The sequence below is a fragment of the Colias eurytheme genome, chromosome 13 (genome assembly GCF_061535395.1).
Source record: "Colias eurytheme isolate Ceu_HAF_F1 chromosome 13, ilColEury1 Martin Lab GWU primary, whole genome shotgun sequence".
NCBI lineage: Eukaryota > Metazoa > Arthropoda > Insecta > Lepidoptera > Pieridae > Colias > Colias eurytheme.
Window position 1 is genome coordinate 10,790,994 of NC_142992.1, and position 19,268 is coordinate 10,810,261.

The following is a 19,268-nucleotide window of genomic DNA, read 5'->3' on the forward strand; positions in this document are numbered from 1 at the left end:
ATGTTGTTGATAATTGTGATTAAGGAATCAACTCGGGTTGCGAAGTAGGAACATATCAAAAGAATGGATTAGTACTCTAAGTATCTTTGAATCTGATATTTTAAATAAATTGAGTTGTTTAAAGCGGTCCTTTATGTTTCATACGAAAACTGTATTTACAATAATTATAATGGGACAAACAGTTGGATGTAATAAAGGTATAAAATTTAATAAACTCGCAGTGATTCCATTGAAACAGTGTATTAATTATAACCTTTCATTCCTTATTTCCCGATCCTACTGTAAAATGACGAATCACTATGAACATAATAAATTGAGATTACACAATATTATAGGTAAAGTGTTAATCTGAGGTAAAACCTTAGTAAGGACTAAAGGTGTTTGTTAAAACATTATATTATAAGTACCTATCATGAAGCTACATGCAAGTCCATATTTTTTGAATTTACATAAATTGATTCAAATAGATACGTATCTAATACACATTACACAGTTTACATATAAAAGACACAGGAATTCATCCAGGTAAAAAGTACTGTATTGTAATTATGCTTATCCAAACTATACTTTGATCAAAGAGATTATAACGATCCGCTCAGCAGCGCTTAAGTACTTGTACCAAATAAAGTATTTTTAGTATTCAATGGTCACATTTGGCATCCATACATTGTAACAAATTCGTTTAAGTGAGTATAATAATAATAGGTACCTAGTAGGACTGGTAGAAACTAAAAAGAGTCCTAAACGTATGTGTATATTGTTTAATCTTTGAGCCACTTTGAGCCACTTTGAGCTACTTTTACCACACGAATTTGCCTAAGCCCTTTTGTTTATTCAAAAAGAACAATAGCATCAAATAAATAAATTTATTTACATTAAAAAGAACAAAATCTCTCACAATGTTATGTTATCTCTATCTCTAATGAATCTCTGAAGAAGGAAAGTTTGTTCATAAAATAGTAATACATAGATATTATTATAGTAATAACAGCTATCAAAACCCGAATTAAGACTGCAAAGCGTAATAAGTGCCGACACAACGGCACTTATTATCTTATAAATAAAAATAAGGTAACATAAACAACAGTTCTATACGAATTACTTAGATACAGATATTTAATAGATTTTTTAATACATGAATACAATAATTTAATTCCTAACTATTTTTTATATTAACCATATCACAATTTGCAAAAAGCCTAGTAGCTAGAGGTTTGAAAGTGCGGTTGACTGTCGCATTGACATAACGTCAAGCACACAACCTGTCATTTGTCAACTGTAGCTGTCACTACAGTTTTAAAAACTCAGTTTAAAAACATTGGCATGTGTACACACCGAAAATTACAACATACGAAAGCTAATAATGTTAATTTAATTTGACAAAGTAAACCGATACAATGGATGCATATGATATATTTAAGAAACTTACTAAAGGGTTAACATTTAAACGACGTGTATTGGGTGTAAATAATCATGTAAGTAAACATAACCTCTTTACTTGTTGTATTTTACAATTTAGTATTTTCCAACGTTCTGAACAAACAAACTCACATGTTTTAAGATTCAGGCCCATATCTGCTTCAACTATACAATACGAGTATTTGCAATATATCAATAATATGTATTCTGTGATTCTTTCACATTTACTATATTTTTAAACACGAATTATTGTGATTGTGAATGATTGACCATAATTTTTAATAGAATTTATAAACATGATTTCCTATCAAGACCAATTCAAGTAAAAATATTATATCAACGAAAAAGCTTTAGAATTGAAGTAAAGATAAGTACTCTTCACAATATATTAGGAACAAAATGTCAAGCCAATGCTTAAAAAGGCGGAAATAAAAAAAGAAGAACCAGCTGAGGTCAGTGACATAGAAGATGAGGAAAACGAGGATGTAGGTAGTGAACATTCAGATGGTAAGTAAATAAATTATTTATTTTTATTACATAGTAATGGTTGGTTTCACCACTTGTTTATGCAAATACCAGATAGCTCATTATAACCTTTATGATTTAGATTTCTGTCATTTTAACTCACACATAAGCTAAATGGAAAACTCATATAAGAGAAATCAATCGAGAACAACAAAATGCATAGAGGTAGAAAGTAGACATAAATCTTTAAATTGTTTATAAAAAAATATTGATATAATATGATATTAACTAAAAACAAAATTATCCAAAAATATATAACTTGAAAGATAACCAAGTAAATCTTTTTTTACATTATTTATTACACAAAATATAACAGTAATAAACAACAATACAATTTTACAATAATTCCTCAGAAGCAAGTGACATAGAATCACCAGATGAACAAAATGTGGACACAGAATCAAATGATGAACTGCAAATTGTTGAAGGGTTGTCTTTTGGGAAAAAGGATAAAAAGAAGAAAGAGAAGAAGTCCAAACTCACGCCGGAAGAGTTGCAAAAGAAACTCGAGTTGGAAGAGGTAAGATATTTTTCCATCTCGTTATAATTGGGCCTAATAAGGTGTTTCTTGTATAACATTTTTAATTGATGAAATAGATCCTAGTTCAAACAAACTATTCGCCTTATTAACAACTAGCTTTCCACCTTCTGTACCAAAATCCGTTGCATAGTTTTAAAGATTTAAGCATACATACATACTGACAAACGCAGGAAGTGTTTTTGCTTTATACTTTGTAAGGAAAACGAAAATGTAAGGTGTATCCTTGTAACAAACACGCCTTTTGAATCATATTATTTCAAAGTTTTTAATTTCAGGGAGAACTTAGTTAGATATATTTATTTATTTTTATAATGTTTTCTCTTGTAAATCTATAATCTGTGGTATACAAATTTTCTGTATAATTAAAGCCCAAGAAACAGTCTAAAAAGACGTGTGTCATTCAGGGACTGCCGCGGTAAAGCTATTGCATGCTATGCCTTCAAGCCACACCTCCGTGCCCGTCGGAGTGGGGAGCGTGAGGTTCTGGATTCGGTCCCCGCGCTCAAGGCCCGCGATAGAAGCTATGCAATAGCTTAAAACTAAAAAAAACATTGTTCTTATCCTTGCAGCAAAATCGATTCCGCAACGAATACGGCATCAAAGCAGTCGGGCGTCACATACCCAGCGCACTGCGGGACTTCTCCGAGCTGACGTCGCGATACAATGTGGCCCCAGAGCTAGTGGACACGATAAGGCAGTGCGGGTATAGCGAACCCACCCCAATTCAACGGCAGGCTATGCCTTGTATGTTGGAGGTGAGGATTTTGTTTTTGGTTCTATTGAAAATGTTTTTGTATAGATAATGAATTTGTGACTATAGATTTGTTAATATAGTATTAAATGTGTTTTTATACAGTATATTATTATTTGATGATTGTGATACTCATTGCAAATTAATGAGTCATAACAATATATCATATTAAGGATCAAAATATTGTTCAGAAAAATTATACAGATAAATAACTGTTAGACTATAAAATGCCGCGTTCTTTTGACTCGTGGCGCATTCGTACGAATCGTGCCTAGGGGCTCAGACGTTGTTTATACGACGTTCAACCCAACTACCCTCACTGACTTGCTGCGATTTGTTATCAACAACCCACATCAATTGGGTAGCTACTAGCTGTGTAGAATCGCAGTACATTCTACATTCAAACTAATATTTAACCCGGCTTCGCGTGTTATTTCTTATATAACACTAATTTGTCTCGCACATCATATTTAGATTGCATTTTGAATAAGAAATAAATAATAGTCTGTAGTAGTAATTATTTTTCATAAAATTTCTTATGTAAAATTTAATCACCTGGAAGCATTTAATTCCATTTGTAATCTTTCAAACATTACAATTTCAGAACCGTCAACTCATAGGCACAGCGCCCACAGGGTCAGGCAAAACAGCCGCATTCCTTATACCCCTATTACACATTCTCGGGGCCCCAACCGGAGGCCCCAGGGCCCTGATCCTGTGCCCCACGAGGGAACTAGCGCAGCAGATATACAGAGAGGCCCTAAGGCTGTCAGCGAGTACGGAATTGAGATGTAGCGTCGTTAAAAGTATTAAACTGAGCAAGGTCAAAGAGAGAGAGGCTACGGTTAGGAAGAGTGGTGAGTGTTTTGATTTATTTTTCAGTAGTGAATAAAATAATTTTAATTGGTTATTTGAAATATTTCTTTGTTTATGTGTCTGTGACTAATAAACTGGAGTGAAATGAAAAAAACACTAAAAACGTAATAATCTTTTATTTTTCAAATTCAGTTGCTTATAAACTAATTCATTTTTGTTTTGGTCCCGCTTAACACAGAAACTTATGTATACCTCTATGCTTGTTTTCTTTCAGATATAGTGATAAGCACTCCCAATCGTTTGTGCTACATGTTGGCTCAAGAGAACTGCAGTGTCACTTTGGATAAGTAAGTATTACTTAATTGTTAATGCCAAAAAATATTAGTCCGGGATACATCGCCCGTTTTTGCAAGTGATTACTATCAAGCTAATTTTTCGTGAGTAGCTTTATTTTGATGAGATGCCCAATAATTTCATGTACAAAACTCTCGATTGTGGTAGCTACCAGAGGAAACAAGGATAAAATATTTTGATTTGATGGTTCTCAAATATTAATTACTAACTGAATGTTTTTTTTTTGTTCAATCTCAAGATAATTATCTAAATTATTCGAAAAAATATTTGTCCTACAAAATCTATGGTTTGATCAAAGAGTCCCCCTTTTCAATGTGTATCGATAACGAAGTCATCATAAATGATTACTAACCAGCATTTTTTTATTTTCACTTATTTAATACTTATATAATTCAACAGACATATTGTCCTACAAATTGCGTAATAAATATTTGAGAACCGTCAAATCAAAAATTTTTATCCTTGTTACCTCTGTAAGCTACCACAATCGAGAGTTTCGTACATGAAATTATTGGGCATCTCATCAAAATAAAGCTACTCACGAAAAATTAGCTTGATAGTAATCACTTGCAAAAATGGGCGATGTATCCCGGACTAATGTATTTTGGAGATTTATATAAACTTTCTTTGGTAGCCTACCTATACAAAGAAAATATGGTTACATTCCCTTTACTTAGATAGGTAAATTTAAAAAAAAACTTAAAAATTGATCAACAATTTTATTGAATTTATTGAATTTCGATTCAGTGCTGTATGATTTGTTTTTCCTACTGTCTATTATTGTATATATTATATTAATAAATTTTTTGCTATTCATTCAATTTTTATTTGTTTTTACAATGCTTTAATGCATTTATTTTTTCTGATTTTAATTATTTTTTCAGAGTGCAATGGCTAATCATAGACGAAGCGGACAAAATGTTCGAAGGGTCCATCGATGAGGTGGCCACGTTCAGACAGCAGCTGGGCACAGTGCTGAGCGCGTGCAGTTCCGCGCGTGTGGGCATGTTCAGCGCGACGCACACGCCCGCAGTGGCCAAGTGGGCGAGGAGGACCGTGCGTGGGCTTGTGAGCGTAGCCGTGGGCGCTAGGTAAGGGTTTTTGGGATTTTTTTACAGGTTTTTTGTAGGTTGATAGGAGGAAAAGACGGTTTTTAGCAATAGTCCAGGAGGAATCGGCGCATGAGTACCGAAAACTATTCCACCTCAATTTTTTTACGTGATCCTCTTCAAATTGCCCTACTGATGATATAAATGCATGTTGCCATGGGGCAACCCGGTGCCATATTGTTTAAACCGAAATTGTTTAAACAATTGCAAGGAATTGTTATTTTTCAACCGGACAAATTTTTTTTATATTTTTTATCGAAATACCAATAAAAAAGGTCCAATTACTTTTCACGATAAAGTTAATATTTTCAAAGATATGAATTTTTTAAGGTTTGAAAAATCTCAAATTTGGGTACTTTCGACCCATGAAAAATATATTTAAAAAAAAAATAATATATAAGTAATATTTTTTTTTCAATTCTCTATACAATAGTTAATAATATTGTTAATAGAGATTTAAGAAAATTTCATTGTTTATATCTGTTTTTTAATTGTTAACTTCGCGTATCAAACGTATAAAACATTAGATTTTACGAATTTCGGCTACAAATTAGAGAATGGTACTTTGCTACCTTTATTTATGAATAAAAGCCCATTCCCAACTAATCTTAAAAAACCGTGTAATTGTAAGAAAGCCTGTAAAACCAAAGCTTGTTATTGTAAAAAAAATAATATAAGTTGCATACTTCTATGTGGTTGTGATTCAGAAGACTGTAAGAATATAATATATAAAAATAATATTGATAATAAATAAATACTTATTTTTAAATCTTGTTTTATTATTTCATACTTCTCCATCTATAACTTTCGTTTGAAGAAGTTATTCAATGTAATTAATAAGGTAAAAGACCTAGTTATTGACACTTTAAATTTTATTTTAGTTAAAAAAAAAACAAATCAATTCTAATAAATTAATAAATATAATTTTTGAATTAAAAATTTTAAGATCTTTGGTTTTTTGAGAACATTTCATTCTTTTAATTAAAATCAAATTGCGAGTGTCAAACAACTAGGCCAGTGTCAATAACTGGGTCTTTTACCTTATTAATTACATTGAATAACTTCTTCAAACGAAAGTTATAGATGGAGAAGTATGAAATAATAAAACAAGATTTAAAAATAAGTATTTATTTATTATCAATATTATTTTTATATATTATATTCTTACAGTCTTCTGAATCACAACCACATAGAAGTATGCAACTTATATTATTTTTTTTACAATAACAAGCTTTGGTTTTACAGGCTTTCTTACAATTACACGGTTTTTTAAGATTAGTTGGGAATGGGCTTTTATTCATAAATAAAGGTAGCAAAGTACCATTCTCTAATTTGTAGCCGAAATTCGTAAAATCTAATGTTTTATACGTTTGATACGCGAAGTTAACAATTAAAAAACAGATATAAACAATGAAATTTTCTTAAATCTCTATTAACAATATTATTAACTATTGTATAGAGAATTGAAAAAAAAATATTACTTATATATTATTTTTTTTTTAAATATATTTTTCATGGGTCGAAAGTACCCAAATTTGAGATTTTTCAAACCTTAAAAAATTCATATCTTTGAAAATATTAACTTTATCGTGAAAAGTAATTGGACCTTTTTTATTGGTATTTCGATAAAAAATATAAAAAAAATTTGTCCGGTTGAAAAATAACAATTCCTTGCAATTGTTTAAACAATTTCGGTTTAAACAATATGGCACCGGGTTGCCCCATGGCAACATGCATTTATATCATCAGTAGGGCAATTTGAAGAGGATCACGTAAAAAAATTGAGGTGGAATAGTTTTCGGTACTCATGCGCCGATTCCTCCTGGACTACAAGATTATTTGCAAAAAAAGTGATTTTTTTGTGATTTTTTGCGTTTTTTGTGACTTATCATACTAAAACACTTGGTAAGTAAGATATTCGATGGCTCCAATGATGAGGTGGCTACATTCAGACAGAAGCTGGGCACTTGTAAATAGAAATTGATTATTATTTTCCACATGAAGAAAAGTTCATGATTTTTTTTTGTATTTAGGATTACTAATAATTTCGCCGACATCGCCTCAGTAACTTATGATTAAAACATTTTTGTAACTGTTTAAGGATATATAAAATTTATATTGTTGTTACCAGGAACGCAGCGGCAACAACAGTAGACCAAGAGTTGTTGTTTTGCGGCAGTGAAAATGGGAAGCTAGTGGCATTCAGACAGCTTGTACAGAAGGGACTCAAACCGCCTGTACTCGGTAAATATTATACTCATTAAATTCTATTTTGATGCAAAAATATATATAAAAAAAGACGGACGCCGTATTACGAACAAAAAACGTGAAGCCACCATAGTAAGCTAGCGATCGTGTAAAGACAATAAACACGCACACACTCTCACCATAGTAAGCTAGTCGGCCGCCATTACGTCGTGAACTACCGACTGATTAACTGCGTCTCTGTTTCACAAAAAATATTTAAAATGCCGTCTTGCGTGGTTAAATGGTGTCGCAACAGTACAATTTTAAATAACAAAACACAAGGGATTACATTCCACAGGGAAGCAAGTTATTTCTTTTATGTTTTAATGACAAAATTATTACGGAAAAATTTATAGAAAAAAATACAGCCGCCATTGTCATCAGGACAGCTGTTGCCATGGCAACATGGCACACACACATGGATGTTTCGCCGCCATTACTAGGCTTCACTCAATGTTTAGGCGATATACCGTCCGTCTTTTTTATACGTCCATGATTTTATGTTTATAATTATTTAATAAGGTGTTATAATAAAATTTTGTGCTATTTATTATTTAATATCCTAATTTATTATTATTAAATTATTATATATATATCAAATTATTCAAGTTTAGAGTGAACAGGTACCTTCTAGGGAAGCGCGTTCCATCTAAGACCACATCTCAGCTTAACATCAGGCGAGATTGTGGTCAAGCGCTTCCTATCTACAATATTAAAGAAAAATATTTTGAATAATTTATTTAATATCAAAGTGGCAGCCCTTTGAAGCTGTATTTTTTTGTGTAAATTAAGTACAGCTAAACACATACCATAAAAAATACTGAAAATAAACAATATTATGTTACTTTCAGTTTTCGTACAAAGCAAAGACAGAGCCAAGCAGCTGTTCAAAGAACTTATTTATGATGGGATTAATGTTGATGTTATTCATGCGGACAGAACTCAGGCGCAGGTATGTTTAATTAAACTAATTATAATTGTGATTTAAAGTTAATATTTGTTTTTTTAGTGTGCCAAATTTCATCAAAATCGGTTGAGAGGTTTAACCCGTGACGCGTCCGGCGCACAGCCGGCACCGATCCCGATAGTGTCAAGGGAGTTCACGAAATCTAGCTTTTTTATGACTACCGAGTTTGAAAATTTTATTTACCCTATTGTTCTATAATTATATGCCATGTATGATATATTTTTGGAAAGAGGAAGAAACTAGTTATAGCATAAAAATGTAATCATGACGATATATTTTTTTCTATAAAATTATAAAAAATTGATTTTCTTTTGTTTTAATTTTAATTGCTTACATACTAACACTTACATGATAATGCTGAGTCATCAAATGATCATATTCACGTTTTCATATCACTACACGATTGCCAAATACATTCACTTATATTTTCACACATTTAACACAACGTATTTCACTATGAATAATAACAAATCTCCATTATTCACAAACAAGAAAAAAAGCGCCATTTTGCGTCTTCCGCACTGAAAAGTTGAGACACTTTTTCACTGAGTATTCTTCAAATATCCCTAAAACCAATATCATAAACGTATTCTACGTAAAATTTCCAGTAATATACGTCTCAATTATCACTCATCTAATTATTCCTCTCGGCATAATTCACAATCCAAATATTCGTTGAACAAGACAAATGTCACAAACTATGGCCGATGACGCAACTCAATCAATGATTCACTTTTTTTTTTATTTTGTGGTTTTGGTCTCTATTGCCTGTCTCGGAGTCGTGTCGATTCGAATTATAAATGTTTAAGGCATAGAGAAATATTTTTTATACTGGAAACATTCACTTGTAAGAACTACAGGTGACCTTCAAAGTCATTGGCCGCGTTATGAACAGTCGTTGTTACGCAGGACGCTACAGTACAGTTTTAGTTATGAGCAACCGTCTGTACATAGGACGCGTCACGGGTTAAGCGGGAAAGCGTAGCAGACAGACAGACATACAGAGTTACTTTCGCATTTATAATATTAGTAGGGATGCTTTGTTCCTTCTCCTTTATTTTATGCACAATGAAGTTGATATTATTGGTAATAGTTGACTCAACTTTTAACTAAATATAAACTTAACATTAACCTGATCTCATATTATAATTATTATAACTCAACTTTTTGCTCAACTCAACTACACTTTAACTCACCACTACTTTCAACAAAACTCAACGTTTTAACTCCACTCAACTTTTACTCAAACTCGTTTATACTGAACTGAAGGGTCGCGGAATTATTATTTCAACTCAACATAACTGTACTCAACTCACAACAACTTAAAATAAATTAAGCCAACTTCCAAATTCAACACAACTGACTTTTATCTCATCTCACATTATAACTCAACTTTCTGCTCAACTCAACTCAAACTCAACTTGCAGCGAGACAACGTGGTACGCAGTTTCCGCGTGGGTCGTATTTGGGTGCTCATTTGTACTGAACTCATGGGTCGTGGGATCGATTTCCGTGGAGTCAATCTGGTGATCAATTATGATTTCCCACCGTCAGCTATATCTTATATTCACAGGTTAGTTGTTTTAATTAGTTTATTTATATGTAACTAGCTATGCTCCGCGGTTTTACCTGCATTGCTCCGCTCCTGTTGGTCTCAGCGAGATGATATTATATAGCCTATAGCCTTCCTCGATAAATGAAAGAAATAATACCGAAAGAATTTTGAAAATCGGAATCGGAAAATTCCCGATATTAGCGCGTTCAAACAAACAAACAAACTCTAGGTTATAGATAGGTGATTTAGAAAATTTAGTAGCATTTGTAGATGCTATAAAATAAATGTAGTGTGGCAATGACAACTATGATATTCGAAACAATTATTTTGCAGGAAATAGCATAACCTACTGAGCTTTATTTATCATAATATTAATTAGGCTATAAAGTAATTTGAAATTATTTTTATAACCCAATAAATATGATTATTTATTCATGAAATATTCTATGATTTAAATATTATTAATATTGCAGAGTGGGGCGAGCTGGCCGAGCGGGACAAAAGGGAAAAGCTATCACGTTCTTTACTCAGGATGATGTTGTTAATTTAAGAAGGTAAGAATATTAATGTTTCATTACACTTTAGAATTAATATTTTGGTCTTTTATTTTAAATAGGAAATTCTGTTAAAACGTAGATAGTTATCTATCAAAACCTAGCGCGAAAACCACGCTATCCATTAGTGAAAACAGAATGATAATCGGTGCAATAAAGTTTTTGAGATTATCGCAAGCAGACAGACAGACTATATAATTATATTTATCGAATTTTTTCCTAAAAAATACTGTTTAGGCATCTTTATTTATCAGATTTTGGAAGACCACATTTTTATTTATATTTTAATATTACAGTATAGCATCAGTAATGAAACAATCTGGCTGTGAGGTTCCCGAATACATGCTGCGTTTAAAACAAGACCCAAATAAAAGGAAAAAGCTCGCCAAGAAAGCGCCGCATAGGGATAAAATATCTACTATATTGGAAAAACCTAGCAAGTGAGTAATTTAATGTAACAAATACATATATATTTTGGACCTAATAAAAATATATATTACACCACTAGCTGTGCCCCGCGGTTTCACCCGCATTGCTCCGCTCCTGTTGGTCTTAAGATGATGATATATAGCCTATAGCCTCGATAAATGAGCTGTCTAACAACGAAATAATTTTTTAAATCGGACCACTAGTTCCCGAGATTAGCGCGTTCAAACAAAAAAACTATTCAGCTTTATAATCTTAATATATATAAATCTCGTGTCACAATGTTTGTCCTCAATGGACTCCTAAACCACTTAACCGATTATAATAAAATTTGCACACCATTTGCAGTTCGATCCAACTTGAGAGATAGGATAGGTTTTATCCCGGAAATCCCACGGGAAAGGGAACAAGTTTATCTCTCAAACAGCTCTGATTTAAACGAAAGACACGTCTATTTTCATTCTAAAAATCTATCACGAAAAATATTTGACTCAAACATTTTTTTGGTTAGGTATAATAAAAATAAATGTTTTTATTTTCAGACGAAAACTGGAAGAAACAGATAAATCAAAAACGAAAGATACAGACGAAGTGAAAAATAGTAAAAATAAGAAATTAAGGAAAGTTTCCACTAACGAAGAAAAAGGTAAGCCGAAGAAGTTTGGAAAAGGCAAAATAGATAAGAAGAATAAGGGTCAGAATTTTAAAGAAAAGACAGGAAAGAGTAATTTTAAGAAAAAGAAGAATATGAAACCTATGAAATAAAGTTTCTTTATAAATTATAATTGGTTTTATTTATAACTAATATCTATGAAATTTCCTTATGTCCTATTTCGTCAATTTCCACTTTTGATATTAACAAACTATTCGTAAAAAATAATATGTAGGCTATATAAAGTAGGTAATGAATGAAATATGGTTAGGATTCAAGATCTCTTGTATGTAGAGATATATAGGCTACAATCAAAACACAAGTGTGAAGTGACCCTTAAAGTAGGCCACTCACGCGGCTTCTTTCACGTGGTCAATGTCGCTGCGGGGAGGCTATTCCATAATTTGGTAGTGCGTGGTAAAAAGTTACGAGAAAAACGCACTGTACTCGTACGCCAAAGATCTAAGTGGTGAGCATGAAACTTTGCCTTATGTCGGGCAGAACGATGGTGGAATTCTGCGGCAGGTATCAGTTCAAACAACTCGTACTACATGTCACAAATGTAAATGTAATGTAAATACATGTCACAAATGTAAATGTAATGCAATGTTGTCTAATTTTTATTAATATAGGGCCGGAATTTTAAAACTTTCGGAGTGCATCTTAACAAAGCTTCCCTTGGGAAGATGTTTTCCACGGTAAAAACTAACCTAACTCTATAGACACACTATACTTACACAAAAATCGTATCATAAAATCGCTGCATTGTGATGTGAAACAAACACACTCTGGCAATTGAAATATTAGTTGCTATTTTTAGCAGCTTATTAAGTTGTCTTATTAATTATAGTTACTTATATGAGAATATGAGTAGAGTGGAATAAGTTACGGGAAGGATAAATAAAAGAAACTACATAAGTGACGAAAAAAATATTTAATCTTAAAAATTAGCAAACAAAATATACAGTCTTCGCATCTATTATATACATAAATATCTTAAATCAATGTACAATCTCAAGCCAAATGGCACTGACTCTTAGTAGAAAAAGATACAAAATGTTGGGAAAAAAGTACTTTTTTATATTAAACAGTTTATTATTACATTACAGTCATAATATCATTACAACGATGCTACAATCGCTACGTATTAAATTTTTTTTTTTTGACAGATCACAATGAAAAAAAAAATGTAAAGTTAGCAATTGTTTGACCTATTTCGATCGAAAAAATCATTTAATTTATTATGGGTATTGGGTGGGATTGTTACAAAGCTTTTTTTTAAGTGGGGAAATCTTGCATAGATACCCACGGCCCCCGGGGAAGGAGCCGTGGGCACAGAATAATAACTAATAGTGCCTTGGGTTATGTCGGATTCTTACCGACTAAAACCCCACTGCACTGTGTTCCGTCGAGCCGCTTTAATGATGGGGCCGCGGGTATTGGTTCAAATTCTTCTGCATTACAAAGCCTGTCTTATGTACAGTCTAACACAAAATTCTATGATGATAAATTATTTATTATTTCCTTAACTTAAAAAGTGTACTAATAAGCCTCTTACAGCGACATTACGTCTTAAAGCTATCAAATATACATATAAAATATGTTTTTATTATGTACATAACAAATCGATTAAATAAAAATAGATTTTTATTTATTATGCTTATTTTTTTATAATTTCTGCTTAAACAGTTATTTTTCGAGCACACTAGAGATTCCAAAAAAATGGCAAGTTTTATCAGTTAATATTCAAAAAGACAAAAAATCCGAAATATGTACCCTGAGTTCATAACTAGTTTACTTCCACAAAATACTTAAAATTTGTAAATATGTGTATCGTATTTTGCTAGTTAGGGTCAGCTCACACCGAGACGCGACGCGGCGCGACGCTGCGCGCACATTTTTCATAGAGCGACTCAGAATATACTTTATTCACTACACGAAAAGATACACATTGCTACGCCGCGAGGCACCTCGAGGCGCAGCGCTGCGTGGTGCAACGTAATCTGAATTCTCACAATGTAATGTGTATCTTTTCGTGTAGTGAATAAAGTATATTCTGAGTCGCTCTATGAAAAAAGTGCGCGCAGCGTCGCGCCGCGTCGCGTCTCGGTGTGAGCTGACCCTTAAGGCACATTCATGGTATATTATACTTATAGATTAAAAAAATATACACATTTTTAAATATCTATGTTGTTTATGTACCTACTTATAAATTATGGAAAATGTGTCATTATAAAAATATACCGAAAATATTATTATAAACTCTGATTAATGTTATTTTATTTTGGTCTTTCGCAAATTATTTTGCTGTGTTTACTAGCCAGCTTCACAACTTCTAGATAATATATTCTGTTAACATTATCTGCCAGATATTACAACAAATAATGAATGTATGTAAAAAAAAATAAATAACCTAGCAGTGGCAATCAGCAAGTGGTGAAACAGGCCCTTATCTTATTATCTTAGTCTATATAATGTCTAATTAAGCATATTTATTATTTTCTGTTAATCACCATTTAAAAGAATTGCACTGTTTTTATTCACTTTTGGCATCATTGAATCACACCTCCATGTCAATATTGATTTTGGCGCGAAAATCTCAATCAGGACTAACATCCAAACAGCTTTTATAGCAAAAAAAAAATACCACAGATATTGTAAAATTTTACAAACGTCAACGTCATTCACAGAGCCAATCACACGGCAGTCTAGGCATTTTATTAGCTGGCCACGGCAGATAACCAGCTGTTTTGAACACCCAATAATCATAGGACACTTTGCTTACTAGTAACACTAAAACGAGGGTTTCTAGACCAATAATATAATAGATATAGTCTGTCCAGTCTCGTGGAGTGTGACACACTTGGAATTCTTTTAGTTCTACGACAGCTGTATTTGCAATATTTTCGCACTTTAGTTGTTTGTAGTCCGGTATGGCTTTGTTATTTTCTAGTAGCCATGGCTGTAAGGAAACAAATCATAATTAAAATTTAATTATTATATTATATATATATTTAATATAATATGTGGTATCATCATTTAATAATGTATGTGTTATGTTATTAATTTATTTTTAATATGTCAAGACTTTTTATAATTAAAAGAAGTGTATTCTAACTTTCGCTTTCCAAGAACGTTAATTAATTTAATTTTGGACGACTGAACTATTCTATACCTAGGTAATAGGTATGGTAGCAATAAGTAGATACAATATTACCTACTGTGTTAGGGATTTCTAAAGAAAACTGTAACTTAAATAGAAGGAGAATATAATATAATATAGTCCTATTAATATTATAAAATAATGTGAAAGTTTGTATGGATGTTTGTTACTCTTTCACGCAAAAACTACTGAACCGATTACAATGAATTTTAGCACACATATAGAGGGTAACTTGGATTAACACATAGGATAGGTTTTATCCCAGAAATCCCACGGGAACTGGAACTATGCAGGTTTATCTTTGAAAATGCGGGCGAAGCCGCGGGCGGAAAGCTAGTCATATATACAATTACCTTTAGCACTTTCTCAGTATTACAGTCACAGTGTATGTAGTTCCCGGCAACTAGCATGGTGGCGCTGGTCGAGTCGAAGCGGTCCGAGAACACGTATGGGTGAATCTTTAACCAATTAAAATCATTATTATCATCATACAATTATTATCATTTAAGTAATTAGGTATCCTACAACAATTAAAATCTATACTAATATTATAAAGCTAAAGAGTTTGTTTGTTTGAAGGCGCTAATCTCAGGAACGATTTGAAAAATTGTTTTGGTGTTAGATAGCCGATTTATCGATGAAGGCTATAGGCTATATATTATCATAACAGGAGCGGAGCTAAGCGGGTGAAACCGCGGGCCGCAGCTAATGTTTAATATTCGAACAAAATCTAGTAAAAATCGGTCCAGACGGTTCACAGAGAGACAAAAACTAAACAATATATTTTACACATAATATATCGCGTAAGTAAAATCGAAAACTCACCGAATGCAATTTATTATTCGTAATAGAGAATAGACCAAAGTTGTCTATGAACTTGGATCCCTCCAATTCAACAAGGCTAGTGATGTCATTGTAGTCTGCGACCAGCCATCGTAAGTGATCGTACGTACTATCATCCGAAATTGCTTGAAGAGATGTTATCTGAAATATTTATTGATTATAATTATATTTATAAAGAATATAAAAAATTCGATCACGAGGCGGGACTCAAACCCGCATCCTTTCACGCCAATCCGGGACGGACGCCTGACCAACTCGGCCACTCGTGACTGTGAATTAATTAATTCTAATTTCTATTCTTTCAGTTTTATACATGTGTCTAAAGGACACACCGCGCGCCATCTATTTACATAATATCTGCTTCTGACTTCCGCCCCATTGCTATTCTTCCTTTCCTGACGAAAGTGTTAGAACGGCTGGTGCAGGAGCAGTTAAGTCGCTTCCTTAATTCCCATAATCTCCTTAACCCCTATCAATCTGGTTTCCGCCCAGGTCATAGCACGACCACTGCACTTATTAAAATCACTGATGACATACGCCTGGGTTTTGACAATAAGCAGTTGACAATCCTTTCATTGCTTGACTTTAGCAATGCTTTTAACACCGTCGACCATGAGGTATTGTTGGCTATGCTACGCTCTATTAACATATCTCCAACGGCTATTGACTGGTTTCAAAGTTACTTGCGGGGACGTCGGCAGCGTGTTCTAGTGGAGAACCTAACCTCTTCCTGGAGCAATGTTCATGCCGGGGTTCCGCAAGGTGGCGTGTTGTCTCCTCTCTTATTCTCAATCTTTATTAACTCCATCTCCAATAACATTTCTTCTCCTTATCATATGTATGCAGACGATTTCCAACTATATTCGCACGTGGCCCTGCCTGAACTTTCTGAAGCGATTTTTCGTACAAACACTGATCTCGCAGCCATCGTCAATTGGAGCAAGGAACATGGTTTAAAGGTAAACCCCTCAAAAACTAAAATAATTATAATTGGAAGCAAGCCGCTTATGAGCAAAGTTAATTGGGATTGTTTGCCGGATGTAGTGGTCGATGGTACTCGCATCCCTATCTGCAAAACTGTTAAAAGTCTTGGATTGCACCTCGACCAGCACTTATCCTGGTCGGAACACATCAAGCAAATTCGAAAAAAAGTGTTTGCTACTGCATCCTGTTTGCGCCGCTTACGAAACTTTCTGCCGATTTCCACCAAAATTGCGTTAGCCCAATCCCTTCTACTTCCTTTCCTTGACTATGCCGATTCCTCATTTCCCGATCTTTTTGAGTATCAGTTAGACATCCTTGAGAGGGTGCAAAATTTCTGCATCAGATTTATTTTTGGCTTACGTAAATTTGATCATGTCACCGAATTTCGTAAAAAACTTAATTGGCTTCCCATCCGTCGTCGCCGGGATGCCCACATACTTAACCTTCTGTACTGTGTTCTGTTTGACCCTAAAACGCCAGGCTATCTTAAAACTCAATTTAATTACCTTAGTTCAAATAATTCACTCTCTCTTCGCTCTTCTAATCTTCTGCTTCTTTCTGTACCGGTTCGCCGCACTAATTTCTATGGATCTTCATTCACTGCTCGCGCTATTCAACTTTGGAACGCTCTGCCTGAATCCATTAGGCGGGCGCAAAATGTTAAAAGTTTTAAAGCTCTTGTCAAAAATCATTTCTTATCTCTATAATGTGTTGCTTATATTTATTTTAGATTATATTATAGTGTTTATTTTTTCGTATTGTATGTAGTGTATTTAGTAGGCTATGTATTATTATGTGTATGTATATTTATAAAATATGTAAGTAGTTTATTATATTTACGTAAGTATATTAATTTATATACTTATTATATTTTATTTTTATTGTTATTATTGTATATATTGTTTTTATTAATTATATTTTAATGCTTAATTTATTAATTGAATTTGCGCCAAGTCGCGTTCTAGCATACATTCCTTACCAATCAGGGTTGCCTGGAAGAGATTGCTTTTAAGCAATAAGGCCGCCTTTTAGTACGTATGTGCCGTGTGTTTTCATTGTACCTTAATTGTAATTATAGAATAGCTTATTTATGTTTGGTATATTATGTACAATCAATACATATAATAAAATTGTAGAAAAGTGATGTCTGTACAATGAAAATATTAAAAAAAAAATAGCAGGTGTTATTATTAAATCGATCCTGAACCCAAAACTGTAGTTAAAAAAATTTTTGTCTGTTTGTCTGTTTGTCTGTTTGTCGGTTTGTCTGTTTGTCTGTATGTTTGAACACGCTAATCTCAGAAACGGCTTATCCGATTTAGATGCGGTTTTCACTAATATATTGTGGTAAGCTTCATTTAACATATAGTGTTTATTTCATGTCAATCGGTTCATAAATAAAAAAGTTATGACCATTTAAGTAATCACAGCGAACATTTGCTAAGGCATTCTATACATGAATTATTTTATTACGTAAATTATACGCTAAAGTTATTCCTTGACATGTCCAGATGATCATATCGAAAGTTCCCAAGCGTGGGGGGGGGGGGTGGTTATGCTGAGGGGGTAGTAGGGGGGGTCAAAGGACCTTTATTTAGATTTTTGCTCATAAGTCTAAAACCTGCACAAATAGCATTATGCTTACTTCTAGGTAAATTTTCTATATACAAGGTCTTTGAAATTATGTCGTAGGTATTATATTTTTAACCCCCGACGCAAAAAGAGGGGTGTTATGTCCGCTATGTGTGTTTGCGTGTCTGTCTGTGCCATCGTAGCTCGCTAACGGGTAATACGAATTAGATGCGTTTTTTTTGTTACATTAGTTGTTTATTATTTATAGGGGTAAGTGGGAATGAAAAAAACGAATGTTGTCGATTATACCCAAGTGATATATCAAATGAAAATAGGCGACATGTCAGAAACAATTAGTCAAATTTTATCAAAATTGGTTCATCCATTTATTTGATATAGGGGTAAAAGTGGGAATAAATAAATAAATTTTATCAAATATACTCAAGTGACGTATCTAATGAAAGACATGACGTGTAAAGTACAATAAGACATATTTTATCAAAATTGGTTCATCCATTTATTGGATACAGGTATAAAAGTGGGAATTAAAGTTGTCAAATATACCTTAGTGGCATATCAAATGAAAGGGCATGACCTGACCTGAGAAGTATAATGAGGCATATTTAATCAAAATCGGTTCATCCATTTATTATAATATAGAGGGGTAAAAGTGGGAATGAAAAAAACGAATGTTGTCTGTTATACCCAAGTGATATATCAAATGAAAAAAGACGACCTGTTAGAAACAATAAGTCAAATTTTATCAAAATCGGTTCATCCATTTATTTGA

At 33.0% G+C, this 19,268-nt stretch overlaps 2 protein-coding genes across 2 annotated transcripts in view; one reads left to right on the forward strand and one right to left on the reverse strand.

Annotated features, from left to right (window-relative positions):
- The first annotated feature begins 1,313 nt into the window (after positions 1 to 1,313).
- Positions 1,314 to 12,043, forward strand: ais (DExD-box helicase 52). The gene is made up of 13 exons (XM_090108620.1): positions 1,314 to 1,475; positions 1,812 to 1,926; positions 2,298 to 2,464; positions 3,055 to 3,240; positions 3,841 to 4,093; positions 4,327 to 4,399; positions 5,291 to 5,497; positions 7,647 to 7,759; positions 8,614 to 8,714; positions 10,157 to 10,302; positions 10,758 to 10,838; positions 11,135 to 11,278; positions 11,807 to 12,043. Exons 1-13 carry the CDS (start codon positions 1,398 to 1,400, stop codon positions 12,027 to 12,029), a joined length of 1,887 nt encoding a protein of 628 aa, XP_089964746.1. The 5' UTR covers positions 1,314 to 1,397; the 3' UTR covers positions 12,030 to 12,043.
- A 2,014-nt stretch (positions 12,044 to 14,057) lies between these two features.
- Positions 14,058 to 19,268, reverse strand: part of hfw (leucine-rich repeat domain-containing protein hfw) — a 40,011-nt gene continuing 34,800 nt past the window's right edge. Inside the window, exons 8-10 of the mRNA XM_090109019.1 lie at positions 15,905 to 16,063; positions 15,433 to 15,537; positions 14,058 to 14,878 (exon numbers count right to left, since the gene is read on the reverse strand). Of these exons, the coding sequence (XP_089965145.1) occupies positions 14,597 to 14,878; positions 15,433 to 15,537; positions 15,905 to 16,063 (546 nt within the window). The 3' untranslated portion in view covers positions 14,058 to 14,596. The remainder of the gene's footprint in view (positions 14,879 to 15,432; positions 15,538 to 15,904; positions 16,064 to 19,268) is intronic.